General features: G+C 39.0%; 1 protein-coding gene across 3 annotated transcripts; it reads left to right on the forward strand.

The window, feature by feature from the left end:
• Window positions 1–59: 59 nt before the first annotated feature.
• Window positions 60–22,320, forward strand: LOC105475156 (ankyrin repeat family A member 2). Of its 3 annotated transcripts, XR_011624916.1 has the most exons (10): window positions 60–600; window positions 2,760–3,152; window positions 4,755–4,913; window positions 8,641–8,706; window positions 10,739–10,836; window positions 11,338–11,463; window positions 11,936–12,002; window positions 12,911–12,991; window positions 14,246–14,722; window positions 19,808–22,320. XR_011624916.1 is itself a non-coding variant. In XM_011730187.2 (9 exons), the coding sequence occupies exons 2-9, from the start codon at window positions 2,864–2,866 to the stop codon at window positions 14,302–14,304; spliced, it is 945 nt and encodes a 314-aa protein (XP_011728489.1). In that variant the 5' UTR covers window positions 60–600; window positions 2,760–2,863; the 3' UTR covers window positions 14,305–22,320. The 3 variants fall into 3 exon arrangements, 2 of the variants coding, with proteins under 2 accessions (XP_011728489.1, XP_011728490.1); XM_011730187.2 differs by having other exon boundaries at window positions 14,246–22,320; XM_011730188.2 differs by lacking the exons at window positions 14,246–14,722; window positions 19,808–22,320 and adding an exon at window positions 13,545–14,056 and having other exon boundaries at window positions 61–600.
• Window positions 22,321–23,762: the final 1,442 nt, after the last annotated feature.

A 23,762-nucleotide genomic window follows, 5' to 3' on the forward strand; every position in this document is an offset into this window, starting at 1 on the left:
GACGTACCAGCCCACGCTCAAGATACTCACGCAACCCGGCGGCGCGGAGGCGAGTCAGGTGGGCGGGGCGATCTGGAGCAGGAGGCGTGACCGGAGGGCGAAATTGGGGCTTCCTCTGCTCTGGTGACCCAGAACCGTCAACTGAAATGACCCTATCTGTGTAGTACTCCGGCAGGATGGGCCTTGGAGCGTAAAGGCGGCAAAAAAAATTAAAAAAAGGAGAGAGAGACAAAGAAAAGAAAACCTGAAAATCTCAGCTGCACTGCCACAGAACGTTTTTCAGCCAGAAGGCGAAAGAAGAAATCGGAAGTGACGTCGCGGCCAAAACAAGCCCGGGCTTGGAGGCCTGTACTGAAGCTGGCCTCAGATGGGAAGGCTCCACTCGCTGTCTGCTGTCGTCGGTGGTCGCGAGACCCTGCACTCTCACCGGGTCGGCCTCCAGCCCCCGTGTCCGGGATCCGCTCGCCGCGGATGAGCGAGAGTTTCTTCCTGGGACTTTTCGGGCACAGCTGGCGGGTGGCTACAGAACGGACTTCCTTTCCTACAAGAGTCTCCACTCCAGCGGGCTCCTGTCTCGGGACGCTGGGACACCTGTAGCCTGTGAGGCATCATTTATTTTCATAGCACCTTCCTCTCCTTGTAGGATAATTCCAGAATCAGGAAGAAACGAGGGGCTCCTGTTATTAGCATCCGCAGGAACTAGCATAGCTGCTCACTTTATCTCCTTAGACTCTCTATCCCTTCATCCCTGGGCTCTGACAGATCGAGGTGAACCTAGCTATCTATTGCCTTACCCCCTTTTTCTCACCACCTCCTCTTCTAAGTCGTGTTTACCTCACCCCCCGCCACCCTCACCCCCGCCTCCCTCTCCTGTTCTTCAAAATTTTGTCTTACCAATCAACTTTGCTTCTCCTCGCATTAGACTGCTGTGCCAAGATAAGCGTTCTTTTTCCATCCACCCCCTTCCCCTAAACACATTTGCTATTCTCCTCTCGAAGACCTGTAATTCCATCTATAAACCTTGATTTGTAACATGGAAACTGTTTAGAGCTGGAAAGAATATTAGAAAGGCCTATTTCAACACCTTTTTATAATAGGTGAATTTCAGAAAACTTGTATTATTTATTTGTCCAGGATTGCCCAGCTCTTTAGTAGCGATGTTGGGAGTGGAAAGCCAGGTCTAATCAGCAAATGTTAGAAATCGAAAAAAGAGTATGGAAAAAATTATTAAAGTTAAGATCAGAAAACATTTACGGAGCACCTGGTAGGACCAAGTACTGTTTTGTGTGCAGAGATTGGTAAGAGTGGTCCCCATCCTAGGGGAGTTTTCAATTTAGATTTATGTAAATGGTCAAGAAAATGGTAAATGCTAAAATACAGATATATGCAGGGCACTCAGCTTAGGGGAGTTGCACTTAGCCAACTGCTGGATAGGAAAAAGGGGGAGATGGTTCTTCCCTCAGGAAACACAGTTGGGATTGTCCAGTACTTTTTAAGACGCATGGACTAATGCATTGCACATCCATCTCCCTTTGAATCTCTGAACTTACTTTCTTTTCTGGTTTCCTTCTTTTTGCCGAAATGTATTAACCTTCTTCCTGCCTTTTTTTTGTTTTTTTTTTTTTCCTTACTATACTATGTGTTATTTATTCAACTCTCTCTTGGAGGTTTTGGCTTTGTTCAGTGCTGCCTCATTATTAAAATTAATGGTCAGAGTGATGGAGTCAGAAGAGCTGAGTAAGCCCTCATAATTCATGAGCTTCCTTTTTCTCCTCTCCTAGGTGGACATATGATTATCTGACCTGCCTACTCAAAGGATTATTACAAGGATTAATCTTTGAAAATGTTTTTAAAATTGTAAAAGGTGGTTATCTGTAAATGTAGGGTTTGGTGACCCTTGCTCCACTGTGATCCTAATGCATTTTTCTTTTAATTCAAATTCCAATTTTATAACACCCTGCACCCTCTCAAAACTTCTAAGAGGCAATAAACCCTAACGTGAAAAAATTAACTGGATGTTATTAATTGCCTTCCTGTCCCAAATGATAATGTATCTAAGACAATTATACATCTTGGAAAGCCAATCCATAATCTACCTACTTTATTTTTCATGAAACCTACATTAAGTTGCTAATGCTTAATCTGAACAAAAATTGATAAATGTACCTTCAGTTCAAGAAAACCAAAGTTTTGTAAAGTCTTTCACGGTCTAGGAATCACAGGTGTTACAGATAACAATGCCAATAAACTTGGATACAACATGAATTATGTCATTTCTAAATTCAAACTAAGGGCCACCTATATAAACATAACATATTAAAGAACTAACCTGAGGTAAGAAGTTAAAGTTTATTTTCATTGTTAGCCTGATCTTTTATCCATTTGGCAATATTCAGATATAGGAAATGGGAGAAACAGTAACTAAAATTTATTGGAATTTAATGATGGAGGTGAGAATGTCACTGTCCAGTATTTCATTTGGTCTTTACCAGAACCCTGTAAGGTTAATGGTGGTATCCCTATTTTATAAACGACACGGAAACTCAGAGGGATTGAGTAACTTATACAGGTCACACAGCTAATTAATGGCAAAGCTTGGATACATACTCAGGTTTCTCTACCTCTGAACATTATATGCTTTCTATTATGTGTAGGTGCTTTCAAGAGCATTGTTTCGATACTTGATTGAAAATGATTATTTTGTGTATTTTTACCTAAGTTGATAGAATACTTTTAATTTTCTAATTTTTTTCTTTCAGATTTTTAAATATCCAAATTCCAAGAATACACTGGATACTGCTCTTATAAAACCAAGAGGAAATCATGAAGAAATGTTTTAATTACTGAAACTACAGTTGAAATCATGGCTACATCAACAAATCTGGATATTGGAGCCCAGCTTATAGTGGAAGAGTGTCCCAGCACTTATAGCCTAACTGGCATGCCAGACATTAAAATAGAACATCCACTGGACCCAAATTCAGAAGAAGGGTCAGCTCAGGGTGTTGCCATGGGAATGAAATTCATATTGCCTAACCGATTTGATATGAATGTGTGTTCTCGATTTGTGAAGTCCTTAAATGAAGAAGATAGTAAAAATATTCAAGATCAGGTTAATTCTGACCTGGAGGTGGCATCTGTCCTATTTAAAGGTTGAAAGTTATGGTATAAATATCTGCATTTGTTTTTGTTTTTGTGTATTTGGGTTTTTTCCCCAATCATGAAATTTTGAGTTTGGGAAGACAGTTTAGAAGTCATTTTTTAATATGATTTTCTGGAATCTCACAGAAGCCAAATTAAAATAATTTCAGATTATATAATATTTAAAGGAAGTACATGCTGATTTTTTAAAAAACTTCTTTTTTAATATTTGTTTACAAATTCCCTAATGAAGTTCCCTATTGTTCCTTTAAAAATCATAGGGCTGGGCACGGTGGCTCATGCCTGTAATCCCAGCACTTTGGGAGACCGAGGCAGGCAAATCACTTGAGGTCAGGAGTTCAAGACCAGCCTAGCCAACATGGTGAAACCTCGTCTCTACTAAAAATACAAAAATCAGCCAGGCGTGGTGGGATACACCTGTAATCCCAGCTACTCAGGAGGCTGAGGCACGAGAACTGCTTGAACCAGAGAGGCGGTGGTTGCAGTGAGCTGAGATTATGCCACTGCACTCTAGCCTGGGCAACAGAGTGAGACTCTGTCTCAAAAAATAAAATCATAAGAAAAAAAATTCATGTTCCTTTTAGAAATGAATTAGTGTAATATCCCTTCCTGAATATTCCTGTTCTATGAATATTTAATGTGCATTCACTTTCTATGCTTTAATGCATTGAAGTCTGTCATCATGCCCTAGATTTGCTTTTTTTTTTTTTTTTTTTTTTTGAGACGGGAGTCTCGCTCTGTCGCCCAGGCTGGAGTGCAGTGGTGCGATCTCGGCTCACTGCAAGCTCCGCCCCCCGGGTTCACGTCATTCTCCTGCCTCAGCCTCCCGAGTAGCTGGGACTACAGGCGCCCGCCACCTCACCCGGCAAGTTTTTTGTATTTTTTTAGTAGAGACGGGGTTTCACGGCGTTAGCCAGGATGGTCTCGATCTCCTGACCTTGTGATCCGCCCGCCTCGGCCTCCCAAAGTGCTGGGATTACAGGCTTGAGCCACCGCGCCCGGCCCTAGATTTGCTTTTACAATGATACCCTGAATAATAAAACTATTCTCTTAGGATAACATCACTCAAGATTAATATTTTTTTCCAGAACTTTCACTGTGGTAGTACAGTACAGACTTTTTTTTTTTTTTTTTTTTTTTGAGTGGAAGTCTCGCTCTGTTGCCCAGGCTGGAGTGCAGTGGCGAGATCTTGGGTCTCCTGGGTTCAAGCAGTTCTCCTGCCTCAGCCTCCCAAGTAGCTGGGATTACAGGTGTGCACCACCATGCCCAGCTAAGTTTTTGTATTTTTAGTAGAGACGGGGTTTCACCATGTTGGCCAGGCTGGTCTCGAACTCCTGACCTCAGGTGATCCACCTGCCTTGGCCTCCCAAAGTGATGGAATTACAGGCTTGAGCACCATGCGCAGCCTCGATTAACTCGCCACTATGCAAACAAGGAAGTATAGACTTTCTATGATAAAAACAATTTAGTATCACTTGATAAATAGTTTAATTGAAGCTATTATACCTCATGTATTTCTTTTTAAATGTAGCCATTGACATAGAACTCTTACTGAAATGCTTTTAATGTGTTTACATTTGTTTTTTACTTAGCTGAATGCAATATCCATACATCTCCTTCTCCGGGAATTCAAGTAAGGCATGTCTACACCCCATCTACAACAAAGCATTTCTCACCCATAAAACAGTCAACTACTTTAACCAACAAACACAGAGGAAATGAGGTCTCTACCACACCTCTGTTAGCAAATTGTAAGTATTTGCCACTGATGTATTACTATATTCTTAATATAATACTTTCAAGAATTTGACTTTAAAACATTATTTTCATTAAATGCATATTCTTTGGATAAAGAAAATGTATTATACTACACAATGGAATACTATTCAACCTTAAAAAAGAAGGAAATTCTGTCACTTAGCGACACATGGATGAACCTGGAGGACATTATGCTAAGTGAAATAAGTCAGGCATAGAAAGACAAATACCACATGATCTCACTATATGGGACATCTGGAAAAGTAGAACTCAGTGGAAGTACACAGTAAACTGGTGTTTACCAGAGGCTGGGAGAGGTGAGTAGATGCTGAAAGGGTAGAGATATTGATCAAAGGATACAGAGTTTTAGCTAGACAGGAGGACTACTTAATGACGTATTGTGCACAATGGTGACTATAATAAATATAATGCAGTGAAGGCTGGGCATGGTGGCTTACACCTGTAATCCCAACACTTTGGGAGGCCAAGGCTGGTGGATCGCTTGAGCTCAGGAATTCGAGACTGGCCAGGGCAACACAAACTAAAAATACAAAAAATAAAAAATGCAAAAATTTTTAAAAATAGCCAGGTGTGGTGGTGCATGCCTGTGTTCCCAGCTATTTGGGAGGCTGAGGTGAGAGGATCACTTGAACCTGGGAGGAGGAGGTTGCAATGAGCTGAGATTGCACCGTTGTACTCCAGCCTGGGTGACAGAGTGAAACCCTGTCTCAGAAAAATAAAAATAAAAAATAATAATGCATTATATTTTTCAAAATCGCTAAAAGAGTAAATTTTAAATGTTTTCACCACAAAAAAGTATATGAGGTGATAGATTTGTTAATTGGCTTTAATCATTCCACAATATAAACATATATTAAAATACCCCTTTGTACTCCATAGATATACACAATTATTGTCAATTAAAAATAAATAAATAAATGCATTATACTTAAGTTTTTTGAAAGCTTAAGTGATATCCTGGTAGTTTTAGCAATTGAAAACTTTTTCATATATTATTACATTTTTTAATATTTCACGTGGGGCTAGACACAGTGGGTCACACCTATAATCCCAGCACTTTGGGATACTGAAGTAGGATTACTTGAGCTCAGGAGTTCAAGACCAGCCTAAGCAACATAACAAGACGCCATCTCTACCAAAAAAAATTTTTTAAATTAGCCAGGTGTGGTGGCATGCACCTGTAGTCCCAGATACTCAAGAGGCTAAGGCAAGAGGATCACTTGAGCCCAGGAGGTCAAGGCTGCAATGAGCTGTGATCACGCCACTGCAGCCCAGCCTGAGCAGCAGAGTGAGACCCTGATTCCAATCAATCAATAATAAATAAACAGTTCATGTGTTATATTTCTCTGTTGAGAGAGCAAATACAGATTAAAATATTACGAAAACTTAAAAGTTTTACTATAGAAATCAGTTAATAATGAGATTAAAGATAATAATTCGGAGCCCTTTGAAATTAAAATACAGTCAGTGTTTTCATGTTCTTGGAGTTCAAGGCTTCACATTTTACTTATAAACCAGATCACTGATCAATAAATGATTTTGTAGTAAAAGCTGAGTGATTTGCACTGTAATTTTGAATTTGAATATAATATGAATATGAAACCACCTCTTTTAATACCTTGAATCTACAACTTTTTAAATGTAGAATCATTCTAGAGGAAGTAAAGTTTTTCTATTGAAACTACAAAAATATTCTATGTAGCATAAGTATGTTAAAAAGAGAAAAACAACTATTTGTGTTAGTATTTAACTGTATATATGTTAGTCACTGTATTTGAGAATGTAATATAAATATATCTATATTCTAAAGCATGACAAAATCTGTCTTTTCTTTGGAAACACTAAATCCCTCCTGATTTCTGAGTCACATACTGTAACAGTTGAGCTAGGAAGAATCTTCCTGTAGGACTCTCACCCCACTGTTGGCTGTTTCTGGTTTACTTACATAAATTTGCATAGGACACCAGTTGCTTTTCTTTCTGTAGTAAGGCCATCCAATCATATCATTGAAGTCAATGATCAAATGCTACTAATTTTTAAGGGGAACTCTCCCTATTTGGCATTGTCTTTAAAGAAGTTATCTTAAAATAATCCACTATAGAATTTTTGAGCTAAAAACAAATACCTAAGATCATTTGATTTACATCCCACATTACAGACAAAAATGTTTAAAGTTACCCAAGATCACATAGCTAATCAGCCACAGCTGGGCCTACACTCAAGAATTTATTCTCAGGCCAGGCGCAGTGGCTCATGCCTATAACCCTAGCATTTTGGGAGGCTGAGGCTGGCGGATTGCTTGAGCTCAGGAGTTGAAGACCTGGGCAACATGGCAAAACTCTGTCTCTACAAAAAATATGAAAATTACCCAGGCCGGGCGCGGTGGCTCAAGCCTGTAATCCCAGCACTTTGGGAGGCCGAGACGGGTGGATCACGAGGTCAGGAGATCGAGACCATCCTGGCTAACATGGTGAAACCCCGTCTCTACTAAAAAATACAAAAAACTAGCCGGGCGATGTGGCAGACGCCTGTAGTCCCAGCTACTCGGGAGGCTGAGGCAGGAGAATGGCGTGAACCCGGGAGGCGGAGCTTGCAGTGAGCTGAGATCCGGCCACTGCACTCTAGCCTGGGCGACAGAGCGAGACTCCGTCTCAAAAAAAAAAAAAAAAAAAAGAAAATTACCCAGACATGGTGGCACCCACCTGTAGTTCCAGCTATTTAGGGGCATGAGGCAGGAAGATCACTTGAGCACAGGAGGTTGAGGATGGGTGACAAATTGAGACCCTGTCTCAAAATAAATAAATAAATTTACTCTCAAGCCTGTTTTTCATTTATGACCTCATTCCTTGTAAAAAGAAAACCCCATAGAGTCTTGAAATAAAAATATTTAAGACCACAATGGGGTCAGTCAATAAAAAGACAAAAAGTGTCTTCCTGTCTTTTAGACCCATCTTCCTCATAAGTTTGGATACAGAAATAGCATTTTAAAAATTAAATACCTAAGCCATTTCTTCAGAATAGATTTCATTGATAATAACAATTTGTAGATTTTTAAAAAAGGCCGAGGCATGGGGGCTCATGCCTGTAATCCCAGCACTTTGGGAGGTCAAGGTGGGAGGATCCGCTTGAGCCCTGGAGTTCAAGGCCAACCTGAGCAACATGACGAAACCTTGTCTCATAAAAATAAAATTGTAGATATCAAAATTACCTTAAGTGAATATGAATCAATTCTCAGATACAGAATGAGTACTTGTAATTTTAGGATACTTTTTTTTTTTTTCTGTCACCCAGACTGGAGTGCAGTGGCGCAATCTCAGTTCACTGCAACCTCTGCCTCCCTGATTCAAGTGATTCCCCCCGCCTCAGCCTCCCAAGTAGCTGGGATTATAGGCGTGCGCCATCACGCCTAGCTAATTTTTGTATTTTTTGTAGAGACAGGGTTTTGCCACATTGGCCAGGCTGGTCTCAAACTCCTGACCTCAAGTGATCCACCTGCCTCTGCCTACCAAGGTGCTGGGATTACAGGCATGAGCGACCGTGCCCAGCCTTAATTTTAGGATACATTTTAAGTTATATTTTTAAAACAGTAAAATTATAGTTTCTGTTTTGGAAAAGAAAATTGTGACACAAACATGAACCCTGGGATGATGCAAGTGTACCCTATAGATAATGCATGAAGTATTTTCTGTACTGTTTCAGCTTTGTCTGTTCACCAGTTGGCTGCTCAGGGAGAGATGCTGTATCTGGCTACTCGTATCGAACAAGGTAATAGCCTATTTAAAAATATTTAAACAAATTCAGTAGGATTTATTAGATTTGTTATTTTATTTTAATATAAGAAAGTATAAAGACAAAAACAAATAGTTACATAAACTCACCAGGCAGATAACCCAATGGATAGTAAAAAAAAAAAAAAGGAATATAAAATGTAAAAGTTCCTTTACCACCCTTGCCTTTTCCCCAAAAGCAAACATTATAAGTTTCTTACATTTTCAGAAAATTTTTATGGAAAACATTTCTATTTGTGTTTCAGGTTATGTGTGAGAATGTGTATGTGCTTGTTACTTACACAAAAGGCAAAATATGCACTACATTGCACCATTTTACACTGAATACTGTGGAGAGCTTTCTATATAAGCACATATTAAAGACCTGTTTTATTGTTTTTCTAGTTCCGTAAGTGTGCATTGTATTGCATGTACATGTTCTATGTTATTTGTTTTAACTGCCCCCCCTTAAGTTTTAGGTTTATACTTAAAACTTAAAGTATATCTATAGGGCAGATTCCCACAAGTAGATTTGCTGAGTCAAAGGGTGTGTGTGTATGTGTGTATATATATACATACATACATATATACATATATATGCATATACACATACATATATATACATACAACTTATATATGTAAATATATAACATATATATCTAAAACCAGATGTATGTCCTTACACCAGAGCTAGAGTTTCTATTTCCCCATGCCCTCACTGATATAGGATATTAGCAGACTCCAAATTTTGCTAATCTGACAGGTGAAAAATGGCATCTCAGAGTAGTTTCATTTACATTTTTTAAGTTATGGTCTACTGGAATTTTTTGTGTGTGAACTGCCTGCTATATACTGGTATGTAAACTCTAAATTAAGGAAATTAGCTTTTTGTTGTTGTTTATGTTGCATATATTGTTCCCCAGCTTGTCATTTTTCCTTTGACTTCCTTTATGAAGTTCTGAAAGCATAACATTTGTAAGTCATAAATTTATTTTCTTCTTTGTGACTTCTGGATTTTATATCTTTCTTAGAAAGGATTTCCCATTTTAAGATTATAAATAAATTCACTCATTCCCTATTCTAGAACTTCTGGGGCTTCCTTTTTACATTTCAATCTTTAACTCACATGGAATATGTTTTGTTGTAATGAAGTAAAGATTGAGCTGTATTTTTATTTTCATGCTTTAAAAGTTAGCCAGTTGTCCTAAAACTGTTTATTGAATACAGGGAGTCTGATCAAAGAGTTTTATTTTGCTTAATCACATCATTTTTATAAGAAAGACTTAATCATTATATTTCTGTTTGTTTATGAATATTTGGAGGCTTCTTCAATCTACTAAATAAATTTAGAGACAAGGCTGTGGACTTAATAACTAGTAGACAATCTAGGGAAGAAAATGGGGTTCAAGGTAGAATTGCATGGTACTGTATTTGAGACTATTCTTCATTCACATTATATTATCTGTCATCCACATAACATCGTGTTAGCAAACCACAAGAATGAGAGAAATTCACAGGCAGCAATGTTAGCTATGGAGTAGAAGATAGCTTTAATAAGATTCAGTAAGTTTATGTATTTCTGTAATGCTGAGGGCTATCATATAATCTCATTTTTATTATGATCCTCCCAACTGTATGTCGAGGTAAGCAAGGAATTCTGTATATTGAAGAAATTAAGTGTCTTGCCCAGGGTCACATGGCTAGAAAGTGACAGAGCCAGAATTCAAACTCTGGTCTCCTGATTCTGAGACCAGTATTCTTTTGACTGCCTTGTACCTGGCATTATGTCATGTCTGGTAGTTTGTACTTTAAGTAATATGTTATCTGAACCCGGCTATGTACACTGAGGCATATTTTAATACATTCAGACTACAAATTACAACAACATGCAATAGGACACCAATCAAAAGTCAGCAAAAAGTGAACTTTGTTAAGTATTATAATCAACTCTTCGGAATGCCAGTTTTTCATAGTGATATTAAGATGTGGTTGTTAAATTAGATCACAAAAATTGCTTTTCTTTTAAATAGAAAATGTTATCAATCACACGGATGAAGAAGGATTTACTCCTCTGATGTGGGCTGCAGCACACGGGCAAATAGCTGTGGTAGAGTTCCTACTTCAGAATGTAAGGAAAATGCCTCAGAAAATGTATATGTATAGTTACTTAAGTTCAGTTAAGTCATTAGTAGAGTTTTTATATATCCAGCCAGCTAGGTATAATGGTAGAGGCTACCAAAAAAAGTTTAATGCTTTTCATATTCTCGTGGAACTTGGATCTAGTTGGGAAGGCAAGACTAATCATACATGCAACAGTAAGAAATAATTTGATGCCCAGACCTCTCTAAGTCCCACGGGAACAGAAGTACTGTCAGCTTTGAAGGAGAGGGCTTCATGGAGGAGCTGTGACTTGACTCCAGAATGAAAGGATAATTAGGATTGATACAGGACAGAGGAAGGAAGGCATCCAGGCAATCTCAATAAAAGCATCCATGAGTAAAAGTTTTCATTATTTCTATATTAAGCCCAGAACATTACCAGGCCTAGTGTTTTACTATAATTATTGTAGACAAGGATAACAATATTCTTGTTTAATTGAGAAGTCTTTTATCTCTACTTCCCATATCAGGGTGCTGATCCCCAACTTTTAGGAAAAGGTCGAGAAAGTGCACTGTCGTTGGCCTGTAGTAAAGGCTACACAGATATTGTCAAAATGCTGCTTGATTGTGGAGTTGATGTAAATGAATATGATTGGGTAAGTTTGTGATACTACATTTAAAATTACTCTAACAAGTTTTAGAATTTGTTTGGTTCAGGAGAGATGCAGTAAGTTTTATTAAAGAAGAAATAGACTGGGCATGGTGGTGTACACCTGTAGTCCCAGCTGCTTGGGAGGCTGAAGCAGGAGGATGGCTGGAGCCCAGAAGTTTGAGGCTGCAGTGAGCTATGATTGCACCACTGCACTCCAACCTGGGTGACACAGACCCTGTTTCTAAAAAATAAATCAAAGAATAAATAAAGAAGAATAATTAATTAGCTAAATACCTAGAAGAAAAAGTGAATATCACAGACTCAATTATTAGTTCTGATTTAAGTATCCTTCACAAAATATTAAAATTACTTTAAATGATTGTATGTCCAATTCTAGTAAAACTTCTCACAGCAGCATTAAATTACTTGAGTCTTGCTCACCCTGAAAAACTCTGAATTGCCTTTTTGTTTTGCAGAATGGAGGAACACCTCTGCTTTATGCTGTACATGGAAATCATGTGAAATGTGTAAAGATGCTCTTAGGTAAGCAGATGAAAGTGAATACTATTTAGAAAATGCCATGTGAGGACTTGATTTTATTTTTTCAACCTGGCCTCCCCTGGTGCTACTCAGGAGAATCGTTAACTATTGTTAAATACATGAATCTTGCTGCTCTTCACCCCTAGAGCACCTGCTACCATAAAGTTGCCCATGTGAGAAGCAGCTCCATCACATACCACACTTGCAATTGGACCTTTTGTCCTTGTTGCTTTCATTTGGGGGGTCACATGTGAATCCACTATGTGGCCGGGCACAGTGGCTCATGCCTGTAATCCCACACTTTGGGAGGCCAAGGTGGGTGGATTACTTGAGGTCAGGAGTTCAAACAAGTCTGGCCAACATGGTGAAACTCCATCTCTACAAAAAATATAAAAATTAGCCAGGCAGGTGGGCGCCTGTAATCCCAGCTACTCAGGATGCTAAGGCAGGAGGATCGCTTGAACCCCAGGGGCAGAGGTTGCAATGAGCCGACACTGCACCGCGGCATTCCAGCCTGGGCGATGGAGCAAGGCTCTGTCAGGGGGAAAAAAAAAAGAAGAAAAGAAAATGAATTCACTATTGTTTTCTTTCTACAGTGTCCTTACGCATGAGCTTTATCTTTTTTTTTTTTTTTTTTTTTTTTGAGACGGAGTCTCGCTTTGTTGCCCAGGCTGGAGTGCAGATGAGCTTTATCTTTAACTGTGTATGAGTTTCAGCTACTCCAGAGGATGCTGTTTGTTTGAAGTGTCTTCCCTCCAATCCACTAAAATAAATTCTGAGTACCCCATGCATTCTGTACTTTGTCAGACTATCCTAAAAACATTCTCCAAACTATTTCTACATGAGCCAATAATAGACAAACATACCTGCATTTTCATTTCATTTATGTAGATTTTTCTATTTTGGTATAGAAAGTGGGGCTGACCCAACAATTGAAACTGACTCTGGATATAATTCTATGGATCTAGCTGTAGCCCTGGGCTATAGAAGTGGTAAGTATGTCGAACTCTTGTGTCTCATCTTAGTAAAGCTCTGTAAATAGTATAAGCCAGTACTCCAAACCATCTTCATCACTGTAATCCTAAAACATGTTATCCCAACTCCTGACATACACTTTTAACTTTGGGAAAAGTCCACAAATTCCTATAAAGTCTAGAAATAAGTTTGTTACTATACTTTTCACCAACTCAAATACTTAGTTACCGGAGGATAAGTGCATACATGTTTATAAGATTTATTTCATATTTTGATAGCAAACCATTTATAGGGCAACCTTAGGATAATCTTGTATTCTGGACTCTACTTCAGTTTCAGAAATACAGAAACCAAGATACAACGTCCAGTAACTTGGACAGTTCCTCAGGGACAGACTAAGTTTCCCAAGTTTTTTAAAGTTTTGCATTGTATTATCGCCCTCAGACTATGTATGTATCCTGCTTAGAAATAACTTTATTTTAGGAAAAGATTGGGGATAAGTTAAATTTGATAGTTTTTTAAGAAATTTATAGTCAGTGTGCTGTAATCTTGATTACCTATGTGTTCTAGTTCAACAGGTTATTGAGTCACATTTGTTGAAGCTGCTTCAAAATATCAAGGAGTAGACACATTCATCAGAAAATGTCTGCCCTTTTGTTTACTTGGTCCTTATAAGCGATAGTTTTGTTTACTTATAAATTTTTACCTCAGTTGCAATATTTACTGGTTTTTAGTAGGTTTTAATAAATATTTCTCTGAGTAATTCACTGGTTTATAATAAATTTAATACCCTTTTTATAACTATGTTTTACTGTGTATTTAAAATTATAAATTAATGTTTCATGGCATGTAAATGTTTATGGTACAGATAGTTATCATCGGTCTTTGTATCAAGTGCTGTAATTTGACATTTTCAGAAAGTATTCTACCCTAGTCATCTTCACTCATGTATTAAGTCATTCACTTTATATAGGGTTTGTTATAAATCCCTAGAAAAAAATTGTTCTTATTGTTGAATTAAAAAGTGCACAGTGTGATTGTTTACAAAATGATATTATAAATAAATAAAATACTTTGTCAGTTTGCATAATACTTTTTTTAAGTATACGAGATTATTAGAGATTTCTTTAGGATTTTTAATTTCACCCTTCTGCCGTAATACTTCATTAGATCAAATAATATATGTAATTAAAATAAACTGAATCTAAGTCAATCAACAAAGACTTACGGTCATTTCTAGAAGTATATTTAGAATATTTTTCTCTTTTAAGGAAGTTTTTCAGTAGGAAAAGACCTCTGTGAAGAGAAGTCAGTTCTTCAGTACAAGTGAGATATTCTCTAATGGCACAAAGGGAGCACTATAAATCCGTGTTTCACAGAAGCCGTGAAGAGCGAGCCGTGGGTGCAGGGGCCTTTGAAAACAGTATGCTGAGAATAGATAGGGCTCAAGGACAGTATCTCCAATTGAAGTTTTAATGAACTCCCGTAGGCGCCAAGAAGGCGGGCAGATAAGGAAGAGCATAGAAACAAAGAACTGAGTAGAAGGTTACATCTGGGAAAAGAAAGTTTGTTTTGCATTGCATTCTTTCTGCTGACGTGGGGTTTATGGAGTATAAATAAAGTGAGGCGGAGGCTCTGAGCGCGGCCGCCATGTTATCTGTGTGTCTTTGTCTTTTGTGTGTTCTTTCATTCTCCACCACCCCCGGCACGGACCCCAACAAGTGGCGCAGGGAGCAGGGTCAGCATGGGTGAGTAGGGGAGAACAAGAAGGGGAACCCCCTAGGAGCGGGTAAGGCTCGGATATTGTTAAGGGGAACCTTCTTAAGCTTTCATTATGGGAATTCCATCTCTCTGGCCTCAGAATATTTATGGCTGTTTCAAGGACTGTTGCTGTCTATGGGAGTAGAAGTGAAAGAAAAAGACTTTGAAGCGATTGTTTGCCCATGTTGAACAACATTGTTACTGGTTTCAGTATCAGACTAAAGTGCAGCTGAATCGGGAAAAAATGGTTACAGGTAGTAAAAGCTCTGCTTAGAGCACTCCAGTTAGGGGATATTATGCCTCTAAAATTGTGGACCTTGTGTAACTCTATCACTCAGACATTAGAGTTACTTGAGACTGATTCAGAGTGTGGTAACGTAGCCACAGGAGGAAAGGTATCTGAGGATTTGGAAAAATAAAATAAAATAAAATAAATCTGAAATGGAGCCCATTTGTGCCAGGGTAGCAAAAGGGGGAGAGGAGAAAAAGCCAGCTCTTCCTTCTTCTAAGGGAAATTCTGACATGCAGTGTATTATGGAAATGCTTCAACAAATACTACAGATACATTTTTCTAATTCACCTTTGTGAGCTTTCCCTGTTTCTTTTCCTTCCGCCCTGTTAAAAGAGGATTTTCCAGTGCCTCCAACCCCCCGGCTTCCTTATCTTTACCTTTGTTTGGCAAAGTTTTCTCAGTGCCTTGCCGGCCATTGGGGGAGGGAGAGAAGAGAAAAAAAAAAAAAATTTTAAGGAGCTGGATCTGTTTCCAATTATTTGTTTTTCTTTTGCTCCTAATGCTCAGTTTTCAAATGGTGGCAATAATGTCCAATTCAATGCCTTACAAATTAAATTTTTAAAAGAAATGAAAGCTGCCATTTCTAACTATGAACCCCTATCCTTGGTCTTCTTGATATTTTTTCATCAGAAAATTTGATAATTCCTATAGACTGGAAGACTTTGGGGAAGGCTTTTCTTGATCGTTCTCAGTGGTTACAATTGCACAGCTGGTAAATGAACAAGGTGCATGTACAGGCTAGAAAAAATGTTACGTGTGATCCCCCAGGAGCCACTGAGGAACAACTCACAGGCACGGGCCAATATGCTACTCTTAATGCTTAGGCTGGTCTAGATGATGTTGCCCTTACTCAAATCAAGACTTTGTTTTTAAGGGCCTAAAATAAGGTAGAGATAACAGGAAAATCTTCCCTTTCCTCTGTGAAGATTTTACAGGGCACAAATGAACAATACCCAGATTTCGTAGCCCGTCTTCAGGATGCTGTCTTGAAAATTGTGGGTGCTGACCTTGCTTCAAAAATTTTGTTACAAACGTTGTCTTTTAAAAATGCTTATGCTGACTGTCAAAAATTGTTAAAATCGTTAAAGGCCAATGGGGCCAATTTAGATAAATATATTAAAACTTGTGTTAGTGTTGGAGGGGCTATTTATAATGCTCAATTATTTGCTGGAGCTTTGTCTAAAGCCTTAAAAGGAAATAACAAATAAGGTGTTTGCTTTCAGTGTGGTAAACCTAGACATTTCAAAAAAGAATGTCATAAAAATTGAACACTTTTATCCCTCAAGGCAGAAAGCTGCCTTCAGAGGTGTACAAATGTTGTGGTAAAGGTCGACATTGGACAAATAAATGTCGTTTCAAAACTGATAAAAGTGGAAATTTACTGTCTCCTCTCCTGGGAAATGGGAGCCGTGGCCCACAGGCTTGGGGCCCCAACAATTTATGTCACCAGGTCTGAAAATGTAGTTGGTTTATCAGTCTTTACAAATGAGAAATATAAGAAAGGAAAAGAATGCACAAACTAACTAGGTTTCTTGTAATAAATCACTAAACTAGTCAAAGGACCAAAAAAATACAAGATCAGCGTGACTCTGAAGGATGTGAGATTATGGTTCTGCACTTGTTACATTAAAGAGCTAAAATAAATAGACATAATATTAACAATAATAACAGTAATAATAGCCATAGTATACTGAGTACTTACTATGTGTCCACTACTGTGAAAAAATCTTCACTTGCATTTAGTTCTTCCAACATCCCTTTAAGACTGACAAATTTTATAATTATTACCATTTTGTAGACAGGAAAACAGAGTTAAGACAGTTTTATAAATGTATCCAAGGTCATATAGCTATTATATTTTGAAAATATGACTTTCTGTCCCCAGAGCTTACATGCTTAACCCTTTCCTCTAGACTGATCTATAAAGTACAAAATTGGTAGTCACCCTCCTTGGAATAATCGGAGGAAAGAAAAATCAATAAGTAAAAGTTGTATCTCAGCACCAGATCCAATCCCAATTTCAAGTACCCATTTAGCCTTGGATTATTGACTGAATCTGCATACAATACCCAGTGAGCAATGGCCTACAACATCAAGGAATAAATTCAAGTCCTCCTTAAGGATCCCACACCTTACCCCAGTTTCTCAACCTTATGCGGCAACTAAGCAGAGCGCCGCTGCTGACTTAGCTATTACTCAGCCTTATACTTTGTCTCCTAATAGAGGAGTATATAAATTAGCTATTAGAGTATGTGGCCCTTTGCCAAAAGGACATGATGTTACTAATAAAATTCTTATTATGGTTCAAGTCTCACAATTTATATGCCTAGAGGCAGGGGAACGTATTCTCAATAGGAAGGGTTTGGTAGCACAGAAAAAACTGTTTTTTGGGAAACTTTAGTTTCTAATCAAAAGCCCTTATGTTCATTGCATATTAATGAAATAGTTTTTAAGGGGTTAATTGATACGGGGGTGAATATGTCTATTATTTGTTTAAATTAGTGGCCTATACAATGGGAAAAAAGACAAGTTTCAGTTATACTCACTGGCTTGGGTGCTGCTTCTGTGATTTATCAAGACGTAGAACCTTTAACCTGTGTCAGTCCTAAAGGTCAACAAGGTCAAGTTTTTTTTTTTTATTAGTTTTATATTGTTCCTATCAATATTAATTTTTGGGAACAAGATCTTTCACAACAATTTGCTGCTTTTTTAAACATTCCTCATATTTCCTCAGCTGCCAAAAATATGATGTTCAAAATAGGCTACAATCCTTTAAACTCATAGCCACCACTCCTATTTAGGTGAAACAGTGACCATTATTTAAAGAAATACTTAGGACTCTAAAAGAGTAAGTCAAAAAACAAATGGCCGAGAGGAATATAAAGCCACGTATTTCTGCATGGAATTCCCGTCTTTGTCTTGTCTTAAAACTATAAATGTTTACATTAAACCTAGGGAAAGTTTACAGTCTGGTCTTCCTAATCCTGCCTTTATCCCACAAAGTTAAAAATTAATGGTCATAGATCTCAAAAATTGTTTTTTCTATATTCAGTTACAACCTCAAGATTGTAAAAAGTTTGCCTTTATTATTCCTAAATATAATAATGGACAACCCATTCAAAAATATCAGCAGAAGCTTCTTCCTCAGGGTATACTTAATAGCTCTACTATATCTCAAAAATTCGTACATAGGACTTTAAATCCTGTAAAAAATCAGTTTCCAACTGTGTTAATTTATCATTGTATGGATCTTCTCTGTCCCTGTTTTAATAATTCTCAGCCACTTTCTCGATATCAATGGAAAGTTTTACCTCAAGGTATGTTAAACAGCCCTACCTTGTCTCAAGAACTTGTCCTTTTGCATCATTACAAACTCAGCTTTCTTTCTATTCACTTAATATTGCCCCAGAAAAAATTCAACCGGATTTTCCTATTCAATATTTAGGTTATACCTTAGGAGCACAAAATATTCGACCCCAAAAAATTCAAAGTCAACGTGATCATTTCAAAATATTAAATGACGTTCAAACGATGCGTCCTGTTTTAGGAATATAACATCTTTTTTCTGTTCTAGAAGGAGACAGTCACTTGGACAACTCACGCCATTTAACTCCTTTGGCTTTACAGGAACTCCAGCTTGTAGAAGAGCAACTTTAAAAGGCCCCTTCCTGATGTTCCCCTTTCCTTTTGTTTATTTCATACTTTACATTCTCCTACAGGAATGATTCATCAGACCAATCGGCCGCTAGAATGGATCTTTTTGTCCAATAAAACATCTAAATGCTTGGCTACTTATATCGATCGTTTAGCTGAACTGATCATCAAAGGACGGCATCACTGTTGACAACTTTGGGGAGGAGATCCTTCCTTAATTATCTCTCAATTCACTCATAGTCAGATCACTTATCTTCTTGCAACTTCTGATTCTTGGCAAGAAGCTTCATCAATCTTGAGTTACAGTTTATCCTTATCCCTCGGTGCAATAGGGAGAATTGTTTGCTATTCTCATGGTCTTACTTGATTTCCCTACTACTGGTTGTAACATTGTTAGTGATTCTCAATACGCCGTTTATGTTACTTCTTATATTTCTCAGGCCACTTTACCTCTTTGTGCTACTTCTTCTCTTCAGAAATTATTTTCTTTGTTATCCTTTACTTTGAGCCAACGTCGAGCTCCTTTATTCATCACTCATCTTCGTTCTCATTCTCAACTTTCTGGACCATTAGTTCATGGTAATACTCAGATTGATTTGCTTTTAATCGGCCACCTACATGCTGCAGAACAAAAATATACTCTACATCACACTAATAGTTCTGGCCTTCAACAATGGTTTCATTTAACTCATAAACAAGCTCGTTCTCTTATTCGAGCTTGTCCTTCCTGTGCTCCTTTGAGCATTCCATCCTTCCATCCTGGGGTTAATCCACGAGATGTCCCTTCTTTTGGACGATTAAAATGTTCATCATACCATTGATACCTTTTCTCATTTCTGTTATTACTCATCTCTTAGTTTGTTTCGCCATCATGGGCATTCCTCTTATACTTAAAACTGATAATGCCCCTGCTTATGTCTCTCATAAATTACAAGTTTTCTTACAGCAATACAATATTCAACATATCACCGGTATCCCGGGCAACAGTCAAGGTCAAGCCATCATTAAGCACGCAAATTTAACCTTAAAAACTCAACTGCTAAAACAAAAAGAGGGAAATGACCCCCCCAAAAAAACAGATTTTTTGAAGGTTAACCTTTCTACCTTAATTTTTTTGATTTTGAAGGTTCTTTTTACCTTAATTATTTTTTGAATCAATGGAGACAATTGCAAGACTCTGCTGTCGTAACCCATCTTTCTTCATCTCCCTTGGTGATAGTCCCCGCTGACAATTTAAAGATTTGGTTTCCTAATGAAGAAGGTAAGTATGTTCTAGGGCAAGTTCTAAAACAGGGACGGGGCTATGCTCTTGTCCTTACAGGGAGCGGACCTGAGTGGTTTCCTACAAGATGATTGAAACCCTGTTGAAAAGAAAACTGGATTCAGCATGCATTTCTTCTTTTGTTGGATGTGCCTTGGCAGGGGACTTATTTCTCTTAGTGAGGCTTTGTATGAATATTTGACTTATATTCCCTTTCCACCCTTGTATCAGGGAGTCGCCTGGGGGGAGGCAGAAATTAAGGTTTTCACCAATGACACTACTTGGATGCCGTCCCCCTATATAGACAAGGACAATATAGAACAGGAAACGGGAATTATAAACAACACATACCAATTTGGAGTGGAAGAACTTCCAATATGCATGGGAAATAGTTCTCATTGTCTCCAAAAATCGCATGAAGCCTGGGTTGTTCGCTATAATCAGTCATGTGGCTGCTAATACTGTTATTATAATCATACTGTATATAGTAATGAAACTATTCCTAGTTCTTTACCTTTTTGTCCTATTCCAGAGGTTTCTCCTAATATTGAGGTGCTGGAGTGGCAACAATGTCGGGGAAATAAACCCCGGATTTTATTAGAATACAATGGGATGCAAATAACTGATTGAAGTGTGCACGGTGATTTTCAAACAAAATTTAGTCACATACCTTTGAAATGGCACCGGGTAAATAAAAGTATTGCTGCTAACAGTAATGAAACCTTGGTACGGCGTGAAGGAGGCCTAAGTACAGAGTCATCTTTGGAAGTTGTTAGCTGCAGGCAATGCCATTAGCATTTTTGTGGGGAATATGCCCCTTAATCTTTCTAACCCAAATAACTCCTTTCATATTCAGTTATATCGAAATACCTCCTGATATATTATTGCTTGTGTCTGTAAGCCCTACCTATTATTAGCAGGGAATATGACATGGGATAATGATATGGGGATTGTTAATTGTACAGATACGTGTACATTTTTGTCTTGCCTCAATCATTCCTGGTGGCACAACTTTACTGAGGATATTTATATCCTCAGGGCTCGTAAGGAAATTTGGCTACCTGTTAACCTTACGCGACCGTGGGGGGCATCACCTCTTGAGACTTATATTTGGACTTCTCTCCAGCGAACCCTCCATGCCCTTGGACTTATAATTGCCTCGGTGATGAGCCTTGTCGCCATCGTCTCCACTGCGGCCATAGCAGGGCTCGCTCTTCATCAAAGCATACAAAATGCTGAATTTGTGCAGCAATGGCACGAACAATCTCACCGGTTATGGCTTCAACAACGAAACATTGATTCTCAACTTGCTGAAAGATTGGACAACATGGAACAAGCCTTGACATGGCTTGGAGATCAGCTCACTGTCCTCAGTACTCGGATAACATTACAATGTGATTGGAACTCCACTCAATTTTGTGTAACGCCTGTGCTTTTTAACATCTCTCAAAATTGGACCGTAATCCGAAAATTATTAATAGGCCATAAAAATATTAGTTTGGACATCCAAGAGCTCACTCAGAACATTTCCGAAGCATTTCGACAACAATTACATGTGTTGTCCAGAACTGTAACCCTTCAGGAGCTGGGTCAGCGCCTTGTTGCCTTTAACCCATGGACCCAGATGAAGACATGGATTTCTACAATCTCTGGAAGTATATTGCTTTGGGCACTTGGATTGGGTCTACTTCTTTTTTTTTTTTTTTTTTTTTTTTGAGACGGAGTCTGGCTCTGTCGCCCGGGCTAGAGTGCAGTGGCCGGATCTCAGCTCACTGCAAGCTCCGCCCCCCGGGTTTACGCCATTCTCCTGCCTCAGCCTCCCGAGTAGCTAGGACTACAGGCGCCCGCTGCCTCGCCCGGCTAGTTTTTTGTATTTTTTAGTAGAGACGGGGTTTCACCGTGTTCACCAGGATGGTCTCGATCTCCTGACCTCGTGATCCGCCCGTCTCGGCCTCCCAAAGTGCTGGGATTACAGGCTTGAGCCACCGCGCCCGGCCTGGGTCTACTTCTTTTGGTGATTCCATGCTCCCTCCCTAGCCTCCAAAAACAAAAGAAAACACAAGAACAAATATGGGCTACCTTTTTAGGATTGAGGCAAAACAAAAAAAAGGGGGGGAAATGCAGGGGCCTTTGAAAACAGTATGCTGAGAATAGATAGGGCTCAAGGACAGTATCTCCAATTGAAGTTTTAATGAACTCCCGTAGGCGCCAAGAAGGCGGGCAGATAAGGAAGAGCATAGAAACAAAGAACTGAGTAGAAGGTTACATCTGGGAAAAGAAAGTTTGTTTTGCATTGCATTCTTTCTGCTGACGTGGGGTTTATGGAGTATAAATAAAGTGAGGCGGAGGCTCTGAGCGTGGCCGCCATGTTCTCTGTGTATCTTTGTCTTTTGTGTGTTCTTTCATTCTCCACCACCCCCGGCACGGACCCCAACAGTGGGTTAGAAGTTGATTTGACCACTGAGTATAGGACTTGACTTAAATCACTTCACCTGGAAAATAGATGTTTTGTCAGTTATGGTACTTGGTTATAAGCCACATAAACTTGATCTAGCTAATCTAAACAGAATGGAAGGATACAGAATGGAAGGGAAAGCTGAAGAAGCAGGCAGTCCCAAGGAATGAAAGGCAGCTAAGGATCTCGGTCAGGAAACCATGGCCAGGCATTTCGGATGCTGTTACCATGATGTTTAGCTTTAAACCCCTTGTTTGTCATTCTGCTCAGGATTTACATTCCCAGGAGGCAGAACTCTGTTAAGCATGGAATATAAATGTACCGCTGAGTTGGGGGAGAAGGGGTGACTGATTAACAACATCCAGCATTGCCCCCAGACCACAGGGAATGTGGCAGGCAAAGCTTACCTAAAGGAGAAGCAGGGGGGAGAGAAAAACAATAGATGTTTACACCAAATGCAAATCTAAATAATATGTGAGGCCAGGTGTGGTGGTGCACACCTGTAAGCCTGACACTTTGGGAGGTCAAGGTGGGCAGATCCCTTGAGGTCGGGTGTTCGAGACCAGCCTGGCCAACATGGTGTAGCCCCATCTCTACTAAAAATACAAAAATTAGCTGGGTGTGGTGGCACATGCCTGTAATCCCAGCTACGCAAGAGGCTGAGGCAGGAGAATTGCTTGAACCCAGGAGACAGATTGCAGTGAGTCAAGATTGTACCACTGCACTCCAGCCTGGGTGACAGAGTGAGACTCTAAATAAATAAATAATATGTGAAAATAGTACTAATGTTTCACCCACTGTCTGTAAGACATACACTTTAAATTGATTTTCTAGTACTCTTGGTGCGTTAACCTAAAACCATTTACCCTTCCATTTGGTTCCTTTTATTACTAGTGGTACTTATCCATGAGGTGTTGATTCCTGTTCATATTATACAGTAACAAAATCCAATGATCTATTTGGGCACATCACTTTGAGTATTGCTTGCAAGTGCTTTCCCCACTGAAGAGCAACGAAACAATCTCGGCCAGAATTGACTAGCATAACCATTTCACCCCAGTGTGACTCAAGATTGACAATCAGCAGATCTCAGAATTCTCAGGCCTGGCTGGGGACTGCACCGTCGGCTTCCATGGTTCTGAGGCTTCGGACTTGGACTGAGCCATGCTGCCAGCTTCTCTGCTTCTCCAGCTTGCAGTCAGCATGTGGTGGGACTTCTCCACCTCTGTGATTGTGTGAGCCATTTCCTCCTAATAAATGCCCTTCCATGTATCCCACCGGTTCTGTCTCTCTGGAGAAGCCTGACTAACATAGCAAGTAATTCTTGGTTGCTTTAAGGTTGCTTATAAACAAACAGATTAACAT

This window comes from Macaca nemestrina, chromosome 6 (genome assembly GCF_043159975.1).
Source record: "Macaca nemestrina isolate mMacNem1 chromosome 6, mMacNem.hap1, whole genome shotgun sequence".
Classification (NCBI taxonomy): Eukaryota; Metazoa; Chordata; class Mammalia; order Primates; family Cercopithecidae; genus Macaca; species Macaca nemestrina.